Genomic DNA, 24762 nt, shown 5'->3' with positions numbered 1-24762 from the left:
ATTGTCATGACATATTCAGAAAGAAGCAGCACAGAAGTCTATCCCGGTAGTAACGAAGTCACCTTCAACTCGTCCGTATATGGCTGCCCACCATTCTGCACGATCACAGAGTTAACCAGAGAAAGAAGCTGCCCAACCTGCTCGGTTCTCTTGGCCTCATCCTTGGTCTTGTTATCAAAAAGCACGCACCTATTATCACATAGTTGAAGGATTTCCTAAAATATTGGGAAAATGATCAGGAATAAAATGTTAGCTCCTTTCTGTAAGCATGGATGAACCAATCAAACACTTGTAGTCTCTAAAAGTTTCAGGATATTAAGGGTGCGTTTGGGATTGAGGTTGGGTAGCTGTAGCTTAAAAGCTACAGCACTAAAGTGTTTGGTAAACACTAGCTGCTGTACGTTTTAAGTTATGTTGATATGATTTTTCACTTGTATAATATTAAATTTATTATATCTTTAATAATTTTATCAAAATTATTATTTAAAATTTATATTTACTATATATTATTAACTTTTGTTTCATAATTACAGCTTTTTTTTCACAGCAGCTGTAGCTTAAAAGCTACAGCACCTCAATCCCAAACGCATCCTAAGCTGACAAAATCTGTTTTTATTGTGATCGTTAGTACTTAATATCAGGCATCCTCAAAAACTATTTAATAATCAATTCCATTCTCCATATGGTTTGACCACTTACTTAACCTCTTACGCCCATCAAATTTAAAAATCTTAAAAGGTGATCAGCATTCCATATAACATAAGTAGTAGTAGTAGGAATAATAATAAGTACAATAAGTAAAACAAAGTTCCCATTAACTGTAAAATAACCCGATTTTGTTAATTGCAAAGCTACAACTTGAAGGGGTCTTTATTTTCATTTTTGTTATTTTTCTTCCCACTCCTCATAGGTTGAATCAAGTATGCAGTAAAATAGAAGAACTTGATATAAATCTTTCTCAAGTTAAAAAATTTTAGGAACCAAAATCATCAAGTAAATTCTGAAAATAAGAGATTTGCATGTTGAAACTGAAAAAAGATCTCACATTGAAATTTTAGATACCAATTCTGAGCCTAGAATCCACAGGAACTTTTAAGAGAATTTTAAATCTTGTAAAGTTAGTCTTGATATTTTATTCAAACAACGCCGAATAAAATGGACATGTAGAGCAAGTGACATCCTCTTTGGGCCACTTTTAAAATCTTAAAAGTAGGTTAATTTTGAGCGTATAAATCAAAGAGGTACATATTTTAAGAAACAAACAAATGAACACACCTTAATAGAATAAGAACCAAGATTAAATAGCAGAGGAAATCAAGGAATACAAATAAGAAAAGAAAAAATGTTTAGCGAATGAATGAATGATATCTCATTCGAAGACACTAACGTATAAGTAAAATTAAGTAACGCCAGCAGAAAATTACCAACCACCTCTCCGGCCAATCCCGCATGGCAGAAGAAAACCATTCAGGAAATGAAGCACCATTGAAAATGGAACTTTAAGACGGCTGGCCTACTATAAAGCTATATATCTAGTATTTTCAGCATGCATATATTCATATTAAACTTCCAATAGTCCAACCGTAAAGGAGTCTAAAACTTCACAAAAGAACCAGCCAAAGACAACTTGATCAAAATGACTGATGAAATTATCGAACACTATAAGAGTTCAGAAACAAACCTTTAAAGGCTTTGGACACTCATGACCCAAAAAATCTTCTAATGTTTTCTCATGATCTTCAAGATCATCCCCTCCAGTGAAAACAACAATCATATAGTCAAAAACATTTTTCCCGAACAAGTTCGGCAAACGGTGTACTGCAGTTTCTTCCTCTTGAGAAAAACGGTTTGTAACAGAGAAAACTACAAGGAATGCATGGATGCCATCCTTGGCCATACCGAGACATTTGACAATTTCCTTGCCGACAAACTCAGAGCCAGCAGACAAATCAAAAAGTCCTGCAATGGCTCGTAACATCAATCTACTTACCATCACAACATCAACAAGCATGGAATGGAATATCTAGGAACCAACATTAGCAAATTACCGGGGGTATCAATGACATTAACAACTTGGCCATCTTTGAGCACGGTTGTCTTCATTTCACAAGTTTTAGTAACACCAGACGAGCCAGCACTCGCCTTGAAGGCTTTTCTTCCGAGAATACTATTGCCCGTCGCACTTTTGCCATTGCCAGTACGGCCAAGTAAAACTACAGTGCGCTCCCCATTAGATGGAGAAGTAGGCTTCCAATCGCCATCAACCACTCTTTCTCCCATCCTTAAAAAAAATTCAATTTACCTGCAATGCATTTACAATATCAAACCACTTTCACATTGAATTCAATTTTTATCATTAAACAATAAGAAAGAAAATTTAGTTACCATACCCATACAATTTCACTCCATTAAAACTTATATTTGTTATTACTTTAAATATTATCCAACCGAACATGAATAAATTCATAAAAAAAATATTAAAAATAAAAATCATTCAGACCCCGACCATATAGTTAAATTTATAATCATAATAAAATATGATGAATTGCTATATAATCAAGCACAGAATCTAAACAGCATCAGTTAATTAATTAATTAATTATGCTGATGTATAATTTAATTTAATTATGCTTGTTTCACAAAATTATTGAAAAAAAAATGACGACGATCAATTATGCATAGTGGCGGACCCAGATACTTAAATTAGGGGGATTAGTTCAAAACATTTTATTTAATTTGGGGTTTTTTTTAATGTTCACACGAATACATTTCAAATCTCATAAACTCAAATTTCATTATTTTCTTTTAAATTTTAAATAATAATAGTAATAAACTTTTTATTTTAAATGCATGAAAGTATCATTTTTCTAAGTAATTTTCAAAAAACTATTTATAAAAAGAAACAAAATAATGTGACTATTGGGATTTAAACCAGGACTTTAAAACCATCAAATAGCACTCTTATCATTGAACTATAAGTCTTTTGTTACATAAAATATGTGTCCAAATTTTTTTATTTAATTCTTTTGGAAGTGGTGTGGGGTAGATTTAAAAGCAAAATTAATGGCCCAAAAGGGGCTGAAGCCCCTCCTGGGCCTTAATTGGGTCACCCATGATTATGCATTACATCCGATAAAATTTACAAACCGAGGTAAAGAAAATCGACTCTACAACAAACAAAAAAACTAGAAATTGAGATTGAGAGGAAAATGCGAGGGCAATTTGGAGAAAGAAAACTATGAAAACAAACTATGAGATGATGTGATGAACTAAGATTTTACTTACTTGCAAAGAGAGGAGAACTAAAAAGACTGCATTGCGTATGAAGAGATGAGAAAGGGGAAGAGACTTTATTTAAATTTTAGGATTTAAGGTATGAAATTTATAAATTGAGTAATGAATGTAATAGAAAGTCAAGAAGTAAAAGATGTAAGAGAGTTTAAATAGAAAGTTAAGAAATAAAAGATGTACGAGAGTTTCAATAGAAAGTTGAGATGTAGAAAAGAATCTAAAAGAGTTTGAAGAAAAGAATATAAGAGAGTTTAAATAGAAAGTTGAAATGTAGAAAAGAATCTAAAACAGTTTAAAGAAAAGAATATAAGAGAGTTTAAATAGAAAGTTGAGAAGTAAAGAATATAAAAGAGTTTAAATAGAAAGTTGAGAAGAAAAGAATCTAAAAGAGGAATGAACATGCAATTTCCCTCTTTTGCCTTTCATTATTTCGTCACTTTTATTATTAAGGAAGTTGTTAATTTTTTTTATTAGAACTAATAGATATCACTTATTTATTACTAGTTTTATAATATAAAAAAATTCATTTAATTTATAATAATTATGAATAAAAATTTATTTAAAAATAAAAATTATACTATAAAACTATACTAATAAAAAATTATTGTGCATTATAAAAGCAATACTAAAGTAATTAATATATATTGATTTGAATAGAGGAGAGCTAACAATTTCCCATTATTAATATTATTGATAATCTTTCTTTATTAAATCAGCATATTCATACTACATAGGGGCTTTTTGGTCATTTTATACTTCAAGGCCCCTAAGGGCATCTCCAATGCTTTAACACCATTTTGGTGTAACACCAACACCAAAAATGTACTTTTTTCACACCAAATTACTATTTCATCTCCAACCCATTTGCACCAAATTTTATACCAAAAAGAATATTCTTCTTTTTCTTCTTTTAATTCTCAAGAATTAATTCAATTAACACAATAAATATTACTATTAATATAGATAATTAAGTAATAAGTAATTTTATATCGATTAACAAAAAAATATAGAAAATTATTAAATTTGCCTTTAATTAACTAAAATAGTACATTAGGAAAATTAAATATTACATTAATATCGAAAAATACAATAACAATAATAATACTCTAGTTATTCGAATTACTAAATTCATCTCATAAATGATTAATTAGTGCATTTCGGAGTGCAATGTAAGCCTCTTTATCCTTGATTTTTTTGTGTCGAGCAATAAATTCTTGAAATCTAATATTCTCATTTACCCTCATATCAACTGTTGGTATTGTTGCTTGCATCTAATCATTAATTGTTGCATTAACATCATGTTCATCTTCGATTATCATATTGTGCATAATAATGCAAGCAATCATTATATCATGTAACACATGTTTGTTCCAAAAGCGTGATGGTCCAGCAACAATTGCAAAACATGATTGAAGGACTTCAAATGCACGTTCTACATCTTTCCGACATGCTTCTTGTTTCATGGCAAATAATTTTTTTTATGACCACGTGGATCATGGATAGTTTGTACAAGAGTAGACCATTTTGGGTAGAAACCATCAGCTAAATAATAACTCATATTATATTTGTTCCCTTTAATAACATAATGAACAGGAAGAGCAATACCTGAAGCGAGGTTGGCAAAAAGATAGGATGCCTCCAACACATTAATATCATTATTTGAACCAGGCAAACAAAAATGTGCATGCTATATCCAAAGATCATAATCAGCTACAGCCTCCAAAATAATGGTTGGGGTTCCACCACGACTAGCATATTGTCCGGCCCAAGCTGTTGGACAATTTTTCCACTTCGAGTGCATGCAATTTAGGCTGCCTAACATTCCTGGAAAACCACGTTCTTTACCAACATGGAGTAGCCTGGCGACCTCATTAGCGTTGGGTGATCTAAGATATTGCTCTACAAAAACTTCCACAATTGCACGACAGAACCTCTTCAAACTTTCAATTGTTGTAGACTCTCCAATTTTAATATACTCATCAATGGCATTTGCTAGCATGTCATATGCCAACATCCTAAATACGGCAGTGATTTTTTGAAGACCAGATAACCCAAGTCTGCCAACGCCATCCCTTCGCTACATAAAATAGTTGTCATGACCTTGCACGGAATTAGTAATACGACTAAATAAACTTAGAGATATTCTGAAGGCAAAAGGAAAAAGGAAAATTGAAGATCAAAATTCACTAGTTATTGATACTATTAAAAAAGACCATCGATGACTTTATGAAATTCTCAAAAAAGGCAGTGAAGACAGGCAACAAAATTATCAAATTCAAATTATACGAGCCCAAAATGAGAAAAAAAAATTGGAGATAGTCACATATCATGAAGAAAACAAAATTTTACTTCAAGATTTAAATTCGATAAGTGATTCGAGCTTACGTCAATATTTTCAAAATGAACAAATTAAGATTTTGCAGAGAAGGTCTCCGCAAGGCCAAGCATCTCAAAATACTTCCAATAATATTGGCTAATATTTTGATGATATTGAAAGATCTAATAATGACCTCCCACATTATTAAATAATTGTTCTAATTTATGCTAGTAGTAGTAGCTTTTTTAATTTATGTTAATTTAATTTTGTATTTTTAACTTTGTAATATGTAATCTAGTAATTAATGTTATTGGAATTTTATTTTTATTATTATTTTTTGTGTTGAATATTTTTTATTTAAAATATTAGTATAATATTCAAAAATTAAAAATAAAATAAAAATAATAACAAAAATAATAATAGTAACTTAAAATATTATATAAAATAGGACATATATGTAAATAAAAATAATAATTAGGATATTTGAGACTTTTTTTTCCCTAACACCAAATGAATAGTGTTGCACCATATTTGGTGCAATACTATTCAAACATCATTTTAGTGTTGGTTTCGGTGTTACATTGGAGAAGCATTGTACACCAAAAATGATGTAAAATGTGATTTGTTGTTAGTTTTGGTGTCACATTGGAGATGACCTAAACTCCTCATAAGTAAATACTAAGGGAAATGAGGAATGTCAATTGCCGTTTGCCCCGGGCAACGAAAAATGAATCTTGTTAGTGTGTCTAAAACTTTCCAATAAACAATATTCCAATTTCATTCTCAACCCAAATTGAAAATTAGGGTACAAAGTAATCAAAACTCTTTTTCAATTTTTCGAATTCAATACAATCAGAACAAATTGAATGCAATGAAATGACGGAGCCATTGCAGAGAACCAAAGTAGTGATTTGTCATTTGCCTCTTTCCCTCTCTCAAAATGACCTTTTAGCCCTTTTCCACGATCACTTCAACGACGGTTACAATTGGTTCCGCGTTCGCCCGGAAATTTAGGATGTGTTTGAGTTTGCTGAGTTGTTGAATGGACATGTGTTTGTTAATGAAAAGGGTAATTTTGCTAACCCTTTTGCTTTTACTTATCAATCTTAATTTGGTATGAATGTGTTTATGTTGTTTCAAATGAAAAGGGCACTTTCTGTTTGGTTAATTCTATGTGTTATTGGGTCTCGATTAGGGGCTCAGTTTAAGGCTATTATTGAATATGCTCTATCTCAACGTGTTCCCAAGCCTTGTTCTAGAAAGGATAGTCGTTAAGGCACCATTTTTAACGGTAATTGAAACGATCCGCCTCGAATCTCCATGATGAGTCTATCTAATCTTGATTGATTAAATTAATAATAATTCTGATATCTAAGAATTCTACCAAAAATGCGACAGAGTCTCCTATATAATTATGACATCCCCAAATCTGCAATTTCTAAGTTAACACTCCCAAAAAATAATACAATATTTAATCAACCTCCACAACCTACTTCCTCAATTTAAATACTAGTATCCTTCAAACATATAATGTTAAGAATACAATAGTTTATCCTTAATCACAAATAAGTAATAAATTATCCAATTCAAAATGTCCCAACAAAACATCTATGATTCCTAACACCATCACGTGGCCATAATTTCAATCTAACTATCGTTGCTGGGTCACTGATGTACCTGCAAATCTCCTGTGGGGAGAAGGGGAATATAATAAAAACGGAGTGAGTATAAAACTCAGTAAGCTTAGTGAATGGATAATAATTTTTGGAAAAATAAATTTATTTAAAATGATTTAATCTTTTCCAAATTAATTTCATCAAAATATCATAAGAACTTACATAAACTTATTTAATTCAAATCATGCACTGAAATAACAATATTACATAAATCTGCATAAAATCAATGAAATCATAAAACTTATAATATCAAATACTTAATACCAAAAACTATCATCAAACAAGTACCCAAGGGAATAATCTCATCATATCCGGACCTCGACGGACGGGCAATCAAGGAACCATCATGCCCTGAAGCTCAACAGATAGACAGGAAAATGTCATCTCATATCTCATATATCTCAACATATGTATCTCTATAATCATCATACTGCATGCATAAGCCCCCAAAAGGCAAAAGGGTCCAAACACACGGCCCAAAGCCTCTATATATGTTCAGACGGGCCCCAAAAGCCTCTCATCTCATATCATCTATATCACTGTATTCATCTCATATTATATATATCTCTGTATCTGAAGGGGGAGGGTACGGTCCAATAATTTTCCAAATAACCTTTTATACACATGTACATAAACATATAATCACATTTGAACTCTCACTTCCTTTTTATTCAATATATCTCAAATCCACTCAATTCTAATATCATGCATTTTCTCAAAAAATGATAATAAAATCATTAATCAAACTCATTTTCAATAATAATAAATATCAGCACGTAGAATAAAATTTAATTTTCTAGAAAATCATTAAATCGAAGCATCAAATACTTATTATCAAAATATGTTGTACTGTATGGTAAAATTAGAATATACTATGAAAATAAGTTTTGTATATTCCACTCACAATGACGATATCCAGACTCGGTACCATAAACGTCTGCGGATTGATTCTCGCTCCCGGGTCCTCCTAATTAAATAAACGATATAATTATTATTTGTATCACGAAGTACGACTAACAGTACGAAAGAAAGCTCAAAACCAAACTCTTGGATACATAAAATTTCAAAATTACCCTTATGTCCAAAAATTACCAAAATGTCCCTAACACCGAAATTTACTGAATTACCATCGAAATCATAATTTATCAAATCATCCTTAACATCTTAAATTACCAAATTGTCCTCAATTTGGATAACAAAATTAATCACAAGTTTTGAATTTACGAAATTACCCTCAAAGTGCGAAATTAGTTACCAAAATGCCGTTAATAATTTAAATTATCGAATTACCCTTGAAGTCTCAAATTGCCTCACTGCCTTAATCTAAAATTACCAAATTATCCACCGATTCCACAAATTACAAATTCACCCTAAAGTCTTCTGAAATTACCGAAATGCCCCCACCGGTCAACGGTGACCGGAATTCAGCCAACGGTGACGGGAAGCTCAAGTCTGATAGTTCTGATCTCGATGAGTCCAATGGTACCGGCGGTGACCTTCCACGCGGGGCAATGGCGGCGGATCGTGCTCCCAAAGCTGTGAGCTTTCTAGCGGTCGTTCATGGCCAAAACGGAAGCTTCGGGCGGCGAGGTTGGTCGGAAATAAAAGCTGGTGATTTGAAGAATCGAACACTGCCGATGGTGCAACCTAATTCTGGCGAGATTGACGGCGACGAAAATGGGTTGAGCTTCGATCTTTCAAGTTTCGATCACCGGCGTTCTGGCTGTTTTCAAGTGACGATGACAGCGGGGATATGACCGGCGTCACTCAAGCTTCAGATCAGTACCAAGCTTGACCGGAACAGTGGCTGGAAACGAGAGTTGGATCCGGGTCGGTCTCGTGGGTCGGGTTGGGCTAAACAAGTCAATTTCTCTCTCTCTCCTGCTATCTCGCGTGCCCCTCTCTCTTTCCTCTTTTGGAAATTAGTTCCCTCCTTTCCATTTATAGAAATTAATTTTTTTTAAAGATTACTATTAATTAAGCTAATGCCGGACCCGTGTTGAAATAAAATCCAACTACACGGCCATTGAATCGTGTTTGAATTGTCTCAAATTTATGTGATGACAAATTTAAAATTAATATCGAAGGAGAAAATTAAGTACTACACTTAATTAGAAAAATTAAAGTGCATGTGTTATAGTAATTCTTTTTATTTAAAAAAAAAAACTTAGGGTACTTTTGGGGTTGAAGTACTGTGGCTTTTACTGTACACTTAAGCTGCTAAATTTCAAAGATAAGTAAAAGCACAACAATTGCAAGAATACCTTAGTTTTCTTTATCTTCTTATTGTTTTTAGAAGTACTGCAGTAATAAGTCATATTTGGTTTTGATGTGGATAATAAAGACCCAGATTATTTGGAGTTCTTGAAGGTTATTGCTAAACTTGCTGAGAATCTACCAAATGCAGAAATTCAGTTGGAAAGAAAAGAAGCTGAGCTATCTGTTTAGTTAGTTATTTTGAGATGAATTTGATGAATATAACCTGCTGTTCTTAGTGTGTGTGTGCATAAATGTATGCAATTTAAGCTACAGAATTAATAAATTCTGGCACTGTTACTGAGATCAATGCTCAGGTAAGTAATTCATTAATTTAAACTATAAATTCAGGCTTTGCTAGGAACATATATTATTATGAAAAGGTGAAAAAAAAGAAAAAACCAACTAATTACCATTTGTTACCACATAGCTAGCATTGAAATTCCTAACAAAAAATTAACTTTTCCCATTATATGTGACCCATGAAAACGGTACTATCAGCAGGAATCAGTGAAGCTACGGCAGCAAATTCAAATGTTACAGAACTCTAACAAGTATTTTCAATTATTTCATCAACAATCATTTTCATATTAAGCATAGTTAATTAATTATGCCAAAATATACAATTTCAATTGAATTTTCAATTGGTTATCTCACTCTTGACTCTTCATATAGGCATTTGATGCGTGATTCTCTGAGTTCTTTAACTGTAAAGGAGCTTAAGCAACTGGAGAACAGGCATGAGTGAGGCATCACGAGGATCATGTCCAAGAAGGTAATTAATTAATTTCATTATGCATACAAAAAATAATTGAACTTGAGCGATACACCATTGTTTTGCAACAAAACATTGCATAAACTTTATCGATATACGTTCAGTATATGTAATTTGTGTCATTTTGAAAATAATTTGTTGCTTTGTCTGTTTCCTGTTTTGTGCAACATGAAATGCTGCTAGCTGAAATTGAGTTCTTGCAGAAAAGGGTAATAATTCATGTTCATTAAATCTTGTTTAGCCTTTTTTTCGTTTTCTTCCATGCTTTTATGGAACTCTTTAACATGTTCATTTTCATAAGAGATTGAGCTGGAAAATGAAAACGTGTGTCTCCGATCAAAGGTATTCAAATAAGTCCTTTGTATGTAGAATGCATTTGTTCTCGCCCTCTTCCAAAATTTCAGCACGTTATTAAAATTTCGTTGTTTCTGAAACTCAGATAGCATAAATGGAAAGGTTTCAGCAAGCAAACATGGCGACTGGGCAAGAGCTGAATGCAATCCATGCATTAGCTTCTCAGAATTTCTTCGGTCCTGCTATTATCGAGGGCGGTGGCTCTGCTTACTCTCACCCGGACAAGAAGATACTCCATCTCGGGTAATTAATTCTCCCATCACATTTCATTTCTATGAGCTCGTGTTGCGCGTGCATCAATGTTTTCTCCCGTTTGCTGGTATGCTAGATGCTGGAGATCAAGCTTGTGGCATCTCCGTACGAGATCTATGATCAGACTATCATTATCTACTGAATGTGTGTACTACTTGATACCTATTTTTGAATCAGCAATATATGAAACTAGATGAGTTTTGTTAAGAATAAAATCCTGATGTCCATGTCAGCATTCAGTTACTTCAGCCAAATCAGTTTTCAGAGTTTGTTAATGTTTTCCCACCAATAATTTGTTATAGGTTGTTAAGCTGATTCACATGCATCTGTTGTTGTAGAATCTTCCAGACTTGAGTATATAACGATTTGTAATTCATCATTTTATTTTTCAGTTTTAATAATAATGAATTCAGCTTGAAATATTTTCTCTCTGTTTCTAAGAAAGTTTCATGTTAACCAAACACTTCATTTTCTTCAACTTGGTATTAGAGCCAAGTGATGGCTTCTTCAAGCTTTCATCATTCAATTCATGTCTCATCTGGAACATCCTTTACCTTTACCACACCAATCAAACTTGATCGGACAAATTACACAATCTGGAAACAACAAATACTCACTTCAATTCGTCGAAATGGTCTTGAGAGCTATATCGATGAATCAAAACCCTGTCCAGAACGATTTCTTCTTGATAGATCTGGATCTGGTGAAGTAGGTGGAGAAGATCGTGAGAATCCAGATTTTATTGCATGGAAACGACAAGATCAGCTTCTGCTTAGCTGGATCATGTCCTCAATGAGTCTTGAAATTCTAAGTCTCGTGGTAAGCTCACAAACTACTCTTGAGCTATGGAAGAATCTAGAAAAATAATTTGGATCAGAATCAATGGCTAAAAAGGTTCATCTTAAAATGCTTCTTAGTAACCTAAGAAAAGGATCCTTGTCTATGACTGAGTATTTCACAAAACTTAGAACAATATCTGATGGTCTTGCTTTGTCTGGAAGTCCACTTAGTAACATTGATCTAATCACTCATCTTATCACTGGATTAGATCATTCCTACTATCCTGTAGTTGTTTACATTGAAACAAATATGTTGACCATGGATCTGAGTGAAGCTTATGCCATGTTACTGACACATGAGGCTAGGCTTGAAAATAGTAAGATTGCTGATAATAAAGAAGCTAAAAGCAACTATATGGCTAATGTAGCTCAAATTGGAAACTTTCAAAAGAAAGGTAATGGCAATAATCAGAATAATTGGAATAAAAATGGAGGTGGAAACTGGAATCAAAACTCTGCTGGTAGAGGTGGAGGATATCAAGGTCAAGGAAGAGGTAACTGGAATGGAAATTTTAATACTGGTAGAGGCTTTGCTGGTGGTTTTAATAATGGTGGAAATTTTAATAGTGGAGGCTTTGCTGGTAACTTTAATAATGGAAACACTAATGCTGGTGGCTTTGGCAGAGGGGGTTTTGGGGGTAATAGAAAGAACTTTGCTCAAGGAGGAGTTATGTGTCAGATTTGCTTCAGGTATAACCATACTACTGCTGATTGTAGAGATAGGTTTAACAGAAACTTTGCTCCAAGCTTTCCAGTTCAGGGCTATCATCCAAATCAGGGACCAAAATCAGCTTATATGGCTACATCTGAGGGAGTTGTTGATCAAGGCTGGTACCTTGACAGTGGGGCTACTCACCATCTTACCAACTCAGCTCAGAACTTAACTGATGGTAAGCTTTATTCTGGCACCAATTCTTTACTTGTAGGCAATGGGCAAGGTCTTCAAATCACACATGTTGGTAATGCATGTTTACATACCTCTGTTGGTTCATGTATTCATCTTTATAATGCCCTATGTGTTCCAAAAATTACCAAAAACCTTATAAGTGTTTCCAAGCTTCTTGTTGACAGTAATATTACAATTGAATTTACATCTGATGGTTGTTTTCTAAAGGACAAGGTGAAGGGAACACTGCTGGCTCAGGGGATTATTGAAGGAGGGCTGTATAAGTTGCTGTCATATGAGGAGTCATTTCTTTCTTTTGATACAGAAGTCATACAACCAAGTTCCATGGTGTCAGTCTTTTCTTCTCATCAAACTTGTGTTGATCCTTTGTCTGTGAAAATAAAGTCTAGTTTTCCAGTAAGCTTTCATGCTTCAAGCAATGTTTCAGTTAGTCTTTTATATAATAGACTTGGTCATCCAAGCAAGCATGTTGTTCAAACTCTCTTGAGAAACAGTTGTATAAACATTTCGTGTGATAATAAGCAAAAACTTGAATTCTGTAATGCTTGTCAACTTGGTAAATTACATCCGTTTCATTTCTCAACAACTGAAATTAAATCAAAACATCCTCTTGAGTTAATCCATACAGACCTTTGGGGGCTAGCCTCTGTACTTTCTATGGAAGGCTATAAGTATTACATCTCTTTTGTTAATGACTACACTAGTTACTGTTGGATCTTTCCTTTTGTGCTAAAATCAGATGCCTTAGGTACTTTCAAAAACTTCAAAGCTCTAGTAGAAAAACAGTTTAATCTACCTATCAAAGCATTACAATCTGACATGGGGGGAGAGTTTAAAGCTTTTACTTCTTTTCTTCACCAAGAAGGCATCCAACTTAGGCACAGATGCCCTGACACACATCATCAAAATGGTGTAGTTGAGAGGAAACATAGGCACATTGTTGAAACGGGGTTAACCCTTCTTGCTCAAGCCCAAATGCCTGTCACTTTCTGGTGGGAAGCCTTTCACACAGCCTCTTATCTCATTAACCGAATGCCAACCACAGTCTTGAACAACCAATCACCTTATCAAAAGTTGTTTCAGCAGCTACCAAAATATGATTTCCTTAGAGTGTTTGGATGTGTTTGTTATCCTTTACTTAGCCCATACAAGCAACACAAACTTGATTTTCATTCTCAACAGTGTTTGTTTATAGGTTATAGTCCTCTTGACAAGGGTTACAAATGTCTGGAGAAAACTGGGAGAGTATTCATTGCTATTCATGTTACATTTAATGAACATGAATTTCCTTATTCTAAGTTGTTTTCCCTTTCAAATTCTTTATCAGAGTCAGTCCAAATTCCTTCTCCTTCATTATGTATTCTTCATGACAATAGCTCAATACAGCAGTCTCCAACATCATCATCAGTTCAGCAGTGCCACCATCTCCAAACTCTAATTCCTTGCCAGAGATAAACACTCACTCTTCACCTGTCTCCTTAAATGATCACTCTCATACACTTATCCAACATTCATCAGTAGCCTCTCCTCTTGTTTCTGAAACTCAGATAGCATAAATGGAGAACAAGCAAACATGGTGACTGGGCAAGAGCTGAATGCAATTCATGCATTAGCTTCTCGGATTTTCTTCAGTCCTCCTATCATCAAGGGTGGTGGCACTGCTTACTCTCACCCGGACAAGAAGATACTCCATCTCAGGTAATTAATTCTCCCATCGCATTTCATTTCTACACACTCGTGTTGCGCGTGCATTAATGTTTTCTCCCATTTGCAGATAAGCTAGATGCTGGAGATCAAGCTTGTGGCATCTCAGTGCGGGATCTATGATAAGACTACATTATCCACTGAATATGTGTGCTACTTGATACCTATTTTTGAAACCAGAAATATATGAAACTGGATGAGTTTATGTGAAACCTAATTACTTACGCTGACTTATCATTGGCATCTTCTCTTTAGGAGACCAGTTATTATGCTGAAACTTAATATCTATAAAACTTTCAAAACTGACGTTGTGTGATGTCGAAGGATTTGCATTATGAGCTAGTTGAACTATGGTGTGTATCAGAGAAGGGTCATAGGCTCGGTGGTTTTATTGCAAGTCTTTCGGATATTAGGATTACTCTGTTAGTCGGTTTGAATTTTTGGGAAAGTCATGATTGTTAGAAGGGCACATTTTGGGTAGTATCTGCTACAAATGTGAAAACAATATAGCGTTCGTTAAGAGCTCAATGAGGAGAAAAGGAATTAGATCTCTTCGGATCCACCGTGTAAGAAAAGATTCTAGACGCCTCCATAAATGAAACTTCATTTCATGTCAATACCGCTTTTTCATATAGTACTATCCTAAGACCGCACTCGAGATTGGACTGTGAACATTTACATAGCAGAAGATATAAGCGTCTGGACTGCGAACATTTACATAATGGCACACCACCCATCAGATGTACTAGAGGGCTTCGGCGGAGGACTTTCAGGTGGCCTAGGGGGCTGCCGCGGAGGATTTTCAGATGGCTTAGGGAGTTCCGCAGTCTCCTTCTCAATATTTCGAGATTGAATTTCGTCTTTTAACTTCATTTCAGCTAATTGTGCTACCTCTTCTGCCCTTAATCGAGCAGCTTGCTCCTCTGCCAATTGCTGTTCGAGCCTAGTCGTTGTCTCTTTGAGCCCAGACTCAACCTATCAAAAAAGCATCAATATTAGTCAGAAAACATGCCACTAGGCCCTAGAGTAGCAGCACAATACAAAAAAATTGGGTATTGGTAATATAGAACTCCAACTTAAGAGAAGAAAATTCTGAAGTATCAATTTAGTTTAATTCAATTGCAAAGCGGGTTGCTAAGTTCACCATACTCGGCAACTCTTTATGACCAATCAATTCCACTCTCAATCATTGATAAATGGTAGAAACAAAAGCTTAAAAAAATAAACACATAAATCCAAAATATAAAGTGTTAAAGAATCTGCTAACTTTTTCATTTTGCCATACTCCAGGATTGTCGAGAATAAAACTTATAAGCACCTCAGACATATAATCATTACACAGAATGTTACAGGAAATCCAGATTATTGTTGAATAGGATCTGGCTTAATGCCGAATCATTCTATTGCCTTGCAATAAATTACAACTGTGGAAAGGAAAATCAAAACTACGCAGCCATTTGATTAGGTTTCACGTGCGTAACTATATTTTCATAAAAACTTATTGTGAATGTGGCTATTCTATTTTTAACAAAATTAAAATATGACATAACCTGCTCGTAACATTTCAATTGTTCCCACAGTATTACAAGAAATGTTCTCATGATTGATGACTAAACAAGTGCAGAATCCACCTTAGTGTAAGTCATGATTAGTAAACCACCTACAGCTACTACCATAGAATAACCTACTTAATTTCATCAACAAAAAACAGAGCAGGACCGTCAAACAATCTTCAAGGTAAGAACAGCATGTTACGGCCTTCAAAACATAATGAGTGAACAAATAATAACAGATTTGTCCACATCAACTAGCAAGATAAGGCCTCTTTTCATATGGCAATCTCCAACAATCTAGGGGTATGGACAGAGCGGCAGTCTTTACCACCTCCAAGTCTAACAATTTAGAATATCGTTACAGGTACCTGCACGCTTTATAGGCATTTTTTAATTACACAGTTTGAGAAATGATTACCCGATTTGATAGATGAACACATATGCATGTCATATTTTGATGCCAAAACATGGAGCATAAAAAATACCATCTCAGCCATTCGTTTGATTCGATCTTCATATGATTCCTGCATCTGGCCCATCAGCTTTGAAATTTCTCGTTTTGAATATTCCTTGAGAGAATCAACCTCAGCTTTTTTATCACGGAGTTCAGTAGCCCCTCTCTGAGTAGAAAAAAAGAAAAAGAGATATTGTCATGACATATTCAGAAAGAAGCAGCACAGAAGTCTATCCCGATAGTAATGAAGTCACCTTCAACTCGTCCGTATATGGCTGCCCACCATTCTGCACGATCACAGAGTTAACCAGAGAAAGAAGCTGCCCAACCTGCTCGGTTCTCTTGGCCTCATCCTTGGTCTTGTTATCAAAAAGCACGCACCTATTATCACATAGTTGAAGGATTTCCTAAAATAATGGGAAATTATCAGGAATAAAGCAAATGTTAGCTCCTTTCGGTAAGCATTGATGAACCAATCAAACACTTGTAGTCTTTAAAAGTTTGAGGATATTAAGCTGACAAAATTTGTTTTTATTGTGATCGTTAGTACTTAATATCAGGCATCCTCAAAAACTATTCAATAATCAATTCCATTCTCCTTATGGTTTGACCACTTACATAACCTCTTACGTCCATCAAATTTAAAAGTCTTAAAAGGTGATCAGCATTCCATATAACATCAGTAGTAGTAGTAGGAATAATAATAATAATAATAAGTACAATAAGTAAAACGAAGTTCCCTTTAACTGTAAAATAACCCGATTTTGTTAATTGCAAAGCTACAACTTGAAGGGGTCTTTATTTTCATTTTTGTTATTTTTCTTCCCACTCCTCATAGGTTGAATCAAGTATGCAGTAAAATAGAAGAACTTGATATAAATCTTTCTCAAGTTAAAAAATTTTAGGAACCAAATCATCAAGTAAATTCTGAAAATAAGAGATTTGCATGTTGAAACTGAAAAAAGATCTCACATTGAAATTTTAGACACCAATTCTGAGCCGAGAATCCACAGGAACTTTTATGAGAATTTTAAATCTTGTAAAGTTAGTCTTCATATTTTGTTCAAACAACGCCGAATAAAATGGACCTGTATAGCAAGTCACATTCTCTTTGGGCCACTTTTAAAATCTTAAAAATACGTAAATTTTGAGCGTATAAATCAAAGAGGTACATATTTTAAGAAACAAACAAATGAACACACCTTAATAGAATAAGAACCAAGATTAAATAGCAGAGGAAATCAAAGAATACAAATACGAAAAGCAAAAATGTTTAGCGAATGAATGAATGATATCTCATTCGAAGACAATAACGTATAAGTAAAATTAAGTAACGCCAGCAGAAAATTACCAACCACCTCTCCGGCCAATCCCGCATGGCAGAAGAAAACCATTCAGGAAATGAAGCACCATTGAAAATGGAACTTTAAGACGGCTGGCCTACTATAAACCTATCTAGTATTTTCAGCATGCATTTATTCATATTAACCTTCCAATAGTCCAACCGTAAAGGAGTCTAAAACTTCACAAAAGAACCAGCCAAAGACAACTTGATCAAAATGACTGATGAAATTATCGAACACTATAAAGAGTTTAGAAACAAACCTTTAAAGGCTTTGGACACTCATGACCCAAATAATCTTCTAACGTTTCGTCATTATCTTCAAGTTCATCCCCTCCAGTGAAAACAACAATCATATAGTCAAAAAAAATTTTCCCGAACAAGTTCGGCAAACGGTGTACTGCAGTTTCTTCCTCTTGAGAAAAACGGTTTGTAACGGAGAAAACTACAAGGAATGCATGGATGCCATCCTTGGCCATACCGAGACATTTGACAATTTCCTTGCCGACAAACTCAGAGCCAGCAGACAAATCAAAAAGTCCTGCAATGGCTCGTAACATCAATCTACTTACCATCACAACATCAACAAGCATGGAATGGAATATCTAGGAACCAACATTAGCAAATTACCGGGGGTATCAATGACATTAACAACTTGGCCATTTTTGAGCACGGTTGTCTTCATTTCACAAGTTTTAGTAACACCAGACGAGCCAGCACTCGCCTTGAAGGCTGTTCTTCCGAGAATACTATTGCCCGTCGCACTTTTGCCATTGCCAGCACGGCCAAGTAAAACCACAGTGCGCTCCCCATTAGATGGAGAAGTAGGCTTCCAATCGCCATCAACCACTCTTTCTCCCATCCTAAAAAAAAATTTAATTTACCTGCAATGCATTTACAACATCAAACCACTTTCACTCCATTAAAACTTATATTTGTTATTACTTTAAATATTATCCAACCGAACATGAATAAATTCATAAAAATATATTAAAAATAAAAATCATTCAGACCCCGACCATATAGTTAAATTTATAATCATAATAAAATATGATGAATTGCTATATAATCAAGCACGGAATCTAAACAACATCAGTTAATTAATTAATTATGCATATGTATAATTTAATTTAATTATGCTTGTTTCACGAAATTATTGAAAAGAAAAACGACGACGATTAATTATGCATAGTGGCGGACCCAGACACTTAAATTAGGGAGATTAGTTCAAAACATTTTATTTAATTTGGGGTTTTTTTTAACGTTCACACGAATACATTTTAAATCTCATAAACTCAAATTTCATTATTTTCTTTTAAATTTTAAATAATAATAGTAATAAACTTTTTATTTTAAATGCATGAACGTATCATTTGTCTAAGTAATTTTCAAAAACTATTTATAAAAAGAAACAAAATAATGTGGTTACTGGGATTTAAACCAGGACTTTAAAACCATCAAATAGCACTCTTATCATTGAACTATAAGTCTTTTGTTACATAAAATATGTGTCTAAATTTTTTTATTTAATTCTTTTAGAAGGGGCGTGTGGTACATTTGAAAGAAAAATTAATGGCCCAAAAGGGGCTGAAGCCCCTCTTGAGCCTTAATTGGGTCGCCCATGATTATGCATTACATCCGATAAAATTTACAAACCGAGGTAAAGAAAATCGAGTCTACAACAAACAAAAAAACCAAAAATTGAGATTGAGAGGAAAATGCGAGGGCAATTTGGAGAAAGAAAACTATGAAAACAAACTGTGAGATGATGCGATGAACTAAGATTTTACTTACTTGCAAAGAGAGGAGAACTAAAAAGATTGCATTGCGTATGAAGAGATGAGAAAGGGCAAGAGACTTGATTTAAATTTTAGGATTTAAGGTATGAAATTTATAAATTGAGTAATGAATGTAATAGAAAGTTAAGAAGTAAAGGATGTAAGAGAGTTTAAATAGAAAGTTAAGAAATAAAAGATGTAAGAGAGTTTCAATAGAAAGTTGAGATGTAGAAAAGAATCTAAAAGAGTTTGAAGAAAAGAATATAAGAGAGTTTAAATAGAAAGTTGGAATGTAGAAAAGAATCTAAAAGAGTTTGAAGAAAAGAATATAAGAGAGTTTAAATAGAAAGTTGAGAAGTAAAGAATATAAAAGAGTTTAAATAGAAAGTTGAGAAGAAAAGAATCTAAAAGAGGAATGAACATACAATTTCCCTCTTTTGCCTTTCATTATTTCGTCACTTTTATTATTAAGGAAGTTGTTAATTTTTTTCTATTAGAACTAATATATATCACTTATTTATTACTAGTTTTATAATATAAAAAATTCATTTAATTTATAATAATTATGAATAAAAATTTATTTAAAAATAAAAATTATACTATAAAATTATACTAATAAAAAATTATTGTGCATTATAAAAGCAATACTAAAGTAATTAATATATATTGATTTGAATAAAAGAGAGCTAACAATTTCCCATTATTAATATTATTGATAATCTTTCTTTATTAAATCAGCATATTCATACTACATAGGGGCTTTTTGGTCATTTTATACGTCAAGGCCCCTAAAGGCATCTCCAATGCTTTAACACCATTTTGATGTAACACCAAAAATGTGCTTTTTTCTCACCAAATTATTATTTCATCTCCAACCCATTTGCACCAAATTTTATACCAAAAAGAATATTCTTCTTTTTCTTCTTTTAATTATCAAGAATTAATTCAATTAACACAATAAATATTACTATTAATATAGATAATTAAGTACTAAGTACTTTTATATCGATTAACAAAAAAAAATAGAAAATTATTAAATTTGCCTTTAATTAACTAAATTAGTGTATTATGAAAATTAAACATTACATTAATATAGAAAAATAAAATAACAATAATAATACTCTAGTTATTCGAATTATTAAATTCATCCCATAAATGATTAATTAGTGCATTTCGGAGTGCAATGTGAGCCTCTTTATCATTGATTTTTTTTGTGTCGAGCAATAAATTCTTGAAATCTAGTATTCTCATCTGCCCTCATATCAACTGTTGGTATTGGTGCTTGCATCCAATCATTAATTGTTGCTTTAATATTACGTTCATCTTCGATTATCATATTGTGCATAATAATGCAAGCAATCATTATATCATGTAACACATGTTTGTTCCAAAAGTGTGATGGTCCAGCAACAATTGCAAAACGTGATTGAAGGACTTCAAATGCACGTTCTACATCTTTTCTGACATGCTTCTTGTTTCATGGCAAATAATTTTTTTTATGACCATGTGGATCATGGATAGTTTGTACAAGAGCAGACCATTTTGGGTAGAAATCATCAGCTAAATAATAACTCATATTATATTCGTTCCCTTTAATAACATAATGAGCAGGAAGAGCAATACCTGAAGCGAGGTTGGCAAAAAGATAGGATGCCTCCAACACATTAATATCATTATTTGAACCAGACAAACCAAAATGTGCATGCCATATCCAAATATCATAATCGGCTACAGCCTCCAAAATAATAGTTGGGGTTCCACTACGACTATCATATTGTCCGGCCCAAGCTGTTGGACAATTTTTCCACTTCCAGTGCATGCAATTTAGGCTGCCTAACATTCCTGGAAAACCACGTTCTTTACCAACATGGAGTAGCCTAGCGACCTCATTAGCGTTAGGTGATCTAAGATATTGCTCTGCAAAAACTTCCACAATTGCACGACAGAACCTCTTCAAACTTTCAATTGTTGTAGACTCTCCAATTTTAATATACTCATCAAAAGCATCTGCTAGCATGTCATATGCCAACATTCTAAATACGGCAGTGATATTTTGAAGACTAGATAACCCAAGTCTGCCAACGACATCCCTTCGCTACATAAAATAGTTGTCATGACCTTTCACGGCATTAGTAATACGATTGAATAAACTTCGAGACATTCTGAAGGCAAAAGGAAAAAGGAAAGTTGAAGATCAAAATTCACTAGTTATTGATACTATTAAAGAAGACCATCGATGACATTATGAAATTCTCAAAAAAGGCAATGAAGATAGGCAACAAAATTATCAAATTCAAATTATACGAGCCCAAAATGAGAAAAAAAAATTGGAGATGGTCACATATCGTGAAGAAAACAAAATTTTACTTCAAGATTTAAATTCGATAAGTGATTCGAGCTTACGTTAATATTTTCAAAATGAACAAATTAAGATTTTGCAAAAAAGGTCTCCGCAAGGCCAAGCATCTCAAAATACTTCCAATAATATTGGCCAATATTTTGATGATATTGGAAGATCTAATAATGATCTCCCATATTATTAAGTAATTGTTCTAATTTATGCTAGTAGTAGTAGCATTTTTAATTTGTGTTAATTTAATTTTGTATTTTTAACTTTGTAATATGTAATCTAGTAATTAATGTTATTGGCATTATATTTTCATTATTAATTTTTGTGTTGAATATTTTTTATTTAAAATATTAGTATAATATTCAAAAATTAAAAATAAAATTAAAATAATAAAAATAAATTAAAATATTATATAAAATAGGACATATATGTAAATAAGAAAAAGTAATAAAGATAATTGGGACTTTTTTCCCTAGCACCAAATGAATAGAATTGCACCATATTTCGTGCAATACTATTCAAACATCATTTTGGTGTTGGTTTTGGTGTTACATTGGAGAAGCATTTTATACAAAAAATAATGTAAAAGGTGATTTATTGTTAGTTTTGGTGTCACATTGGAGATGGCCTAAACTCCCCATAAGTAAATACGAAGGGAAATGAGGAATGTCAATTGCCCTTTGCCCCAGGCAACGAAAAATGAATCTTGTTAGTGCTCAAAGGCCTCTCCAGAGGAAAACACAACGGTTATGTGTGTCTAAAACTTTCCAATAAACAATATTCCAATTTCATTCTCAACCCAAATTGAAAATTAGGGTACAAAGTAATCAAAACTCTTTTTCAATTTTTCGAATTCAATACAGTCGGAACAAATTGAATGCAATGAAATGACAGAGCCATTGCAGAGAACCAAAGTAGTGATTTGTCATTTGCCTCTTTCCCTCTCTCAAAATGACCTTTTAGCCCTTTTCCACGATCACTTCAACGACGGTTACAATTGGTTCCGCATTCGCCCGGAAATTTAGGATGTGTTTGAGTTTGCTGAGTTGTTGAATGGACATGTGTTTGTTAATGAAAAGGGTAATTTTGCTTACCCTTTTGCTTTCACTTATCAATCTTAATTTGGTATGAATGTGTTTATGTTGTTTCAAATGAAAATGGCACTTTCTGTTTGGTTAATTCTATGTGTTATTGGGTTCTCGATTAGGGGCTCAGTTTAAGGCTATTGTTGAATATGTTCCATCTCAACGTGTTCCCAAGCCTTGTTCTAGAAAAGGTAGCCTTGAAGGCACCATTTTTAAAGGTAATTGAAACGCTCCGCCTCGAATTCCCAGGCCGAGTCTATTTAATATCGATTGATCAAATTAATAATAATTCTGATATCTAAGAATTCTACCAAAAATACGACAAAGTCTCCTATATAATTATGACATCCCCAAATCTACAATTTATACAATTAAAACTCCCAAAAAATAATACAATATTTAATCAACCTCCACAACCAACTTGCTCAATTTAAATACCAGTATCCTTCAAACATATAATGTTAAGAATACAATAGTTTATCCTTAATCACAAATAAGTAATAAACTATCCAATTCAAAATGTCCCAACAAAACATTTATGATTCCTAACACCATCACGTGGCCATAATTTCAATCTAACTATCGTTACTGGGTCACTGATGTACCTGCAAATCTCTTGTGGGGGGAGAGGGAATATAATAAAATAAAGTGAGTATAAAACTCAGTAAGCTCAGTGAGTGAATAATAGTTTTTGAAAAAATAAATTTATTTAAAATGATTTAATCTTTTCCAAATTAATTTCATCAAAATATCATAAGAACTTACATAAACTTATTTAATTCAAATCATGCACTGAAATAACAATATTACATAAATCTGCATAAAATCAATGAAATCATAGCACTTATAATATCAAATACTTAATACCAAAAACTATCACCAAACAAGTAACCAGGGGAATAATCTCATCATATCTAGACCTCAACGGATGGGCAATCAAGTAACCATCATGCCCCAAAGCTACAACGGATAGACTGGAAAATACCATCTCATATCTCATATATCTCAACATATGTATCTCTGTAATCATCATACTGCATACATAAGCCCCCAACAGGCAAAAGCGCCCAAACACACGGCCCAAAGCCTCTATCTGTGTTCAGACGGGCCTCAAAGACCTCTCATCTCATATCATCTATATCATTGTATTCATCTCATATTATATGTATCTCTGTATCTGAAGGGGAAGGGTACTGTCCAATGATTTTCCAAACAACATTTTATACACATGTACATAAACATATAATCACATTTGAAATCTCATTTCCTTTTTATTCAATATATCTCAAATCCACTCAATTCTAATATCATGCATTTTCTAAAAAATGATAATAAAATCATTAATCAAACTCATTTTCAATAATAATAAATATCAGCATGTAGAATAAAATTTAATTTTCTAGAAAATCATTAAATCGAAGTATCAAATACTTATTATCAAAATATGCTGTACTATATGGTAAAATTAGAATATACTATGAAAATAAATTTTGTATATTCCACTCACAGTGATAATATTCAAACTCGGTACCATAAACGTCCCCGGATTGATTCTCGCTCGCGGGTCCTCCTAATTAAATAAACAACATAATTATTATTTGTATCATGAAGTACGACTAACAGTGTGAAATAAAGCTCAAAACCAAACTCCTGGATGCATAAAATTTCAAAATTACCCTTATGTCCAAAAATTACCAAAATGCCCCTGACACCGAAATTTACCGAATTACCGTCGAAATCATAATTTATCGAATCATCCTTAACATCTTAAATTACCAAATTGTCCTCAATTCGGATAACAAAATTAATCACAAGTTTTAAATTTACGA

The 24762-nt window shown here is 33.2% G+C and overlaps 2 protein-coding genes and 2 pseudogenes across 4 annotated transcripts in view; all 4 read right to left on the bottom strand.

The window, feature by feature from the left end:
* The window catches only part of LOC102620164 (immune-associated nucleotide-binding protein 9-like), a 64106-nt gene that overhangs the window by 1649 nt on the left and 37695 nt on the right, over positions 1 to 24762 (bottom strand). The window contains exons 1-4 of one of the 3 annotated variants that reach the window (XM_052436934.1): positions 19515 to 19684; positions 2049 to 2302; positions 1682 to 1959; positions 63 to 215 (exon numbers count right to left, since the gene is read on the bottom strand). In XM_052436934.1, coding sequence (XP_052292894.1) covers positions 63 to 215; positions 1682 to 1959; positions 2049 to 2280 — 663 coding nt within the window. In that variant the 5' untranslated portion in view covers positions 2281 to 2302; positions 19515 to 19684. Of the gene's footprint in view, positions 1 to 62; positions 216 to 1681; positions 1960 to 2048; positions 2303 to 3285; positions 3428 to 19514; positions 19685 to 24762 lie in introns of those variants that run through there. The other 2 variants (XM_052436936.1, XM_052436935.1) reach the window with 2 other exon arrangements.
* On the bottom strand, positions 4425 to 6165 carry LOC127900677 (uncharacterized; annotated as a pseudogene).
* Positions 15086 to 18582, bottom strand: LOC102618804 (immune-associated nucleotide-binding protein 9-like). The gene is made up of 5 exons (XM_052435866.1): positions 18351 to 18582; positions 17984 to 18261; positions 16633 to 16785; positions 16410 to 16544; positions 15086 to 15346 (listed from the first exon to the last, which is right to left on the bottom strand). Exons 1-5 carry the CDS (start codon positions 18580 to 18582, stop codon positions 15086 to 15088), a joined length of 1059 nt encoding a protein of 352 aa, XP_052291826.1.
* Positions 20697 to 23921, bottom strand: LOC127900676 (uncharacterized; annotated as a pseudogene).

This window comes from Citrus sinensis, chromosome 3, assembly GCF_022201045.2.
Source record: "Citrus sinensis cultivar Valencia sweet orange chromosome 3, DVS_A1.0, whole genome shotgun sequence".
NCBI classification, from domain to species: Eukaryota; Viridiplantae; Streptophyta; class Magnoliopsida; order Sapindales; family Rutaceae; genus Citrus; species Citrus sinensis.
The sequence above is the reverse complement of the archived record's forward strand: the minus strand, read 5'-3'. Positions and strand labels throughout refer to the sequence as shown.